The sequence below is a fragment of the Apis laboriosa genome, unplaced genomic scaffold (genome assembly GCF_014066325.1).
Source record: "Apis laboriosa isolate Shangri-la unplaced genomic scaffold, ASM1406632v1 scaffold16_cov148, whole genome shotgun sequence".
Taxonomy (NCBI): Eukaryota; Metazoa; Arthropoda; class Insecta; order Hymenoptera; family Apidae; genus Apis; species Apis laboriosa.
Window position 1 is genome coordinate 1,235,475 of NW_025222129.1, and position 4,078 is coordinate 1,239,552.

At 37.9% G+C, this 4,078-nt stretch overlaps 1 protein-coding gene across 2 annotated transcripts; it reads left to right on the forward strand.

Annotated features, from left to right (window-relative positions):
• The first annotated feature begins 493 nt into the window (after positions 1-493).
• LOC122711325 (aminomethyltransferase, mitochondrial) lies at positions 494-2,716 on the forward strand. 2 transcript variants are annotated; one of them, XM_043930004.1, is made up of 5 exons: positions 494-938; positions 1,044-1,384; positions 1,508-1,827; positions 1,898-1,980; positions 2,079-2,716. In XM_043930004.1, exons 1-5 carry the CDS (start codon positions 641-643, stop codon positions 2,414-2,416), a joined length of 1,380 nt encoding a protein of 459 aa, XP_043785939.1. In that variant the 5' UTR covers positions 494-640; the 3' UTR covers positions 2,417-2,716. The 2 variants fall into 2 exon arrangements, with proteins under 2 accessions (XP_043785939.1, XP_043785940.1); XM_043930005.1 differs by having other exon boundaries at positions 806-938; positions 1,085-1,384.
• The last annotated feature ends 1,362 nt before the right edge of the window (positions 2,717-4,078 follow it).

Here is a 4,078-nt window from a genome sequence, read left to right on the forward strand (position 1 = left end):
TTTTATCGTCATCGCGTACCGTTTCATCATTCACATGTGTATCTATCTACACAACATTTAAATATATATATATATACATTCGCGTATCGAGTCGCGTAGAGTAAGAACGCATGCACGGTAAACAATTTCAATTACGAAAAAATATCGTAAAATCGTAATTAAACAACGTGTTCGAGTTCTTCTTTCTCGTGCAAATAGCGCGCACGTGACGCGTGTAACGATATAACGAACGAATTGAAAATTGAAAATTTATAAAAGGAGAAGAGGGGAATCGATCGATCGCCGATTCGAAGAATATTAACCTCGATTTCATACCTCGATTTCATACACCTTCCTTTTTATCTTCGAAACAACAACAACAACAACAACACCAACCAACACTAACTGTTCCTTACTTTATCTACGAATAGTAACAATAATAACCCGTGCACACCGACACGATGAAAGCTAATCGAAAATAAAAAAAAAGAAATCGCGTTTACGTCATGCAAAAGGCATCGGCCGATTTTTTTATGCTAAATCCGAGTCTGAAATATGCCTCGTGTCACCGAGGTCATCGTTGAAGAGCAGTCGGCCGCCGGTGCCGTATACCGCTGCCGGCCTCAGCCAGTCAACGACGAATCGGTACGGGGAAAAGACGATGCTTCGCCTCGCCGTCCGTGCAAGAACGGTGTGCTCGGAAAACTTGGAAAAATGCGTGGATAAATCGGTGCAGAAACGCGAGTTATCCGCCTCGGCCACGATTCTTAACGCGAGCTCGAGGCGTGGGGCGCACGAGCCGCGTTTAAGATGTTTGATCGATCCCGGAACGCGGTCGAACGACACTGAAGGCCGCCGCCGCCGCGCCTTGTCAACGACGTCGACGACGACGACGACAACCGTGCCAACCACGACGCCAAGGAAAACGTGCCTCTACGACCTTCACGTGGAAAATCGAGGTGAGTGTTCCATTTTAAAAAAACGGAATATTTCCCCCGCCGTGGTTTTGTTCACCACGGATCGATCGCGCGGTTAATCCATCCGATAATCATCCATCCATCCAGGTAAAATAACCAACTTTTCCGGCTGGTTGTTACCGGTCCAGTATCAAGAGGCGATAGCCACGTCTCATCTGCACACGAGAAGGTTCGCTTCGTTGTTCGACGTCGGTCACATGTTGCAAACCAGAGTCTCCGGGAGAGACGCCACCCAATTTTTGGAATCTCTCACCACAAGCGATTTGAAAAATTTGGGCAACGGGTGCGCCGTACTCACCGTGTTCACGGACGAGAACGGTGGTATCCTGGACGATTTGATCGTTACGAAAGACGACGAGGATAAATATTTTCTCGTGTCAAACGCCGGAAGAAGAAAGGAAGATTCTCGATTGCTTCTTCAACAACAGGTAGATGATAAAGCGAGATTTGTATTCTTGATTGTCGATTGGAGAAGGAAAAAAAAAAAAAAAAAAAAAAAAGAATATCTTATCGTTAATCTTGATTCTTTTGTTCTTCTGTTTTTTTCTCAGGAGATATTTCTCACCCAAGGGAAATCGGTGAGCTTGGAATTTTTAGATCCGTTGAAGCAGAGTCTCGTGGCGTTACAGGGGCCCACAGCTGCGTCCGTTCTTCGATCCATCGTTGACGTCGATTTGAAGAATCTAAGATTCATGAACAGCGTGGAAACCGAGGTGTTGGGAAGTCGGATAAGGATAACACGTTGCGGGTACACGGGGGAGGATGGGTTCGAGATCTCGATACCGGTTCAAATAGCGCATACCTTGGTAAAAATGATTTTAAACACGCCTGACACGAAACTAGCCGGTCTGGGAGCTAGAGATAGTTTAAGGTGAGTTAGGTCAGTCGGTTTTTTTTATCCCTTTGTATTAGTTAATATTTACCTGTGTATTGAATCGTAGGCTGGAAGCCGGTCTTTGCCTCTACGGGCAAGATATCAACGAGAAAATAACACCGATCGAAGCTGGGCTTGGTTGGCTAATAGGTCAGTGAGATGTAAAAAATTATTTGTAATTCGATAATTAACGTTCGATCGAGCTCTTCTCGAGATAATCTCGTTTCATTCTTCGTTCCTCGCTACAGCTAAACGAAGAAAAGCGGAAGCAAATTTTCCAGGCGCGGCGAAGATACTTCTACAGATCGAGTCAGGGACTAAGAAGAGGCGGGTAGGGATAACGGTTGTGAATGGGCCACCAGTTAGAGCGGGAGCGTGTATATTAACGCCGGAAGGAGAACGCGTTGGCAACATCACTTCCGGTGGACCTAGTCCAACTCTCGGAAGTTACATCGCTATGGGATACGTACCACCAGAATTGGCCGAATACGGTAAAGGGGTTTTGGTCGAGGTCCGAGGAAAAACTTACAAAGCGAAAGTCACAAAAATGCCCTTTGTCAAGACGAATTATTACACTGGAAAATAAGCGATACGATGTATCTTCTTTCATGTATAAAACTCAATCGAACGTGGATGCGATTCCTCTCTTAAATATTCTCTTTTCACTTTCGATCCTTTCGATCGAAAGAGCTCATCGATGAACTTTTTTTATTCGGAATGAAAGGAAAAAAAGATTATTTAAGGAAATATATTCGTAAAGAATAATTGTATTCGTATAAATCCTGTAATGAAATTGTAATTGAAAAATAAGAACGTTACAGAATAACGAATACGATTATTCGCGTAAGTGAAATTATAATTATCAAAATAAAAGAATTTAAACTTATTACACGAGACGAGGAGAAATGCTTATTCTCGTACTACAGAGCCCTCTGTGAATACGAGTACGAATTAAATTCCACGTCGATAAAGAAGCAAATTTACCGACTTGAAGAAAAATCTGTACATACTACGTATGATATAGAAGAGTTCTACTAATAAAATTTACCTTTTACGATAAATTTAAAATAAATAGTTTAATACTAAATATAGAATATTGTAATTTATACTAGAAAAGTCAACAAGTAATAAATATTTCTATGAATAGATATTTATTTATTTATTTGTACAAATAACATTTGGATATTAGAACAATAACATTGCAGCCAATTAGCTCATATTATTTATTATATAATTTATAATTGAATTACAGAATCTATCAGTAATACGATTATAAATTAGATATACAAATAATGATGATTGCCCAGGTCTCACCGCGTGGAGGGAGGCTGCGAAAAGAGACCCACCCTATCCACGATCCCATCCACCCTCCTTTAACGTATTTTAAAAATTTATTTAACATTAATAACAATTCTTTCTTTTGATGTATGCTTGCAAAGCGTTCAATCTGTGATCGTTGTGCAAAACGGACAGCAAAAGAATTCTGAAGAAAAACCGACGCGACAAACTAAATCTGAAAATAAAGACAAATTATATTTTGATCCAATTGTATAAACTCTATATAAAACATATCACAAATTAATTTGTACATGTATCAATATTTTATATCTTTACTGCCACGTGAAGATGTAAAATATTGATTCAAGTACAAAATATAAAACAAACAAAAAAAAAAAAGTGAAATATGTCTCACATATAGTTATACATATTTAACGATTTAAATACCAACACCATCACAATTACTATTACTACTATTAATTGTGCATGCATTTAATAATATATTTTACTTTAACCAGAAATAATCGAAAAAAGAAAAAACAATTACTTAAAGCTACTTACGTCCTAAAATTTTTACTTAAGAATAATCTTACCAATTCTTAAATTTAATTAAATTTAAAACTATCCAACTTATAACTTGAACTTAGCCTGCCTGATCTAAGAATCTAGCCTACCTAAATATATATTTAAAAATGTTTAATATTTGGGGAACTAAGAGAGAAGTTTCTATAAAATTTGAAACTACCTTATAACTATATATTTAATATAACCTGCCTGATCTAAGAATCTAAAGCCTACCTAAATATATATCTAAAAATGTTTAATATTTAGAAAAATAGGAGCATAGGATACACTTCCCTATCTAATAGAAATTTAAGAGGTACTACTAGTCTATATAAAAATATTAAGATTTTTGTAGAAAGCCTACTTATATAAAAAACCTCAATATAGATTTCAAGCAAAGGAAAAG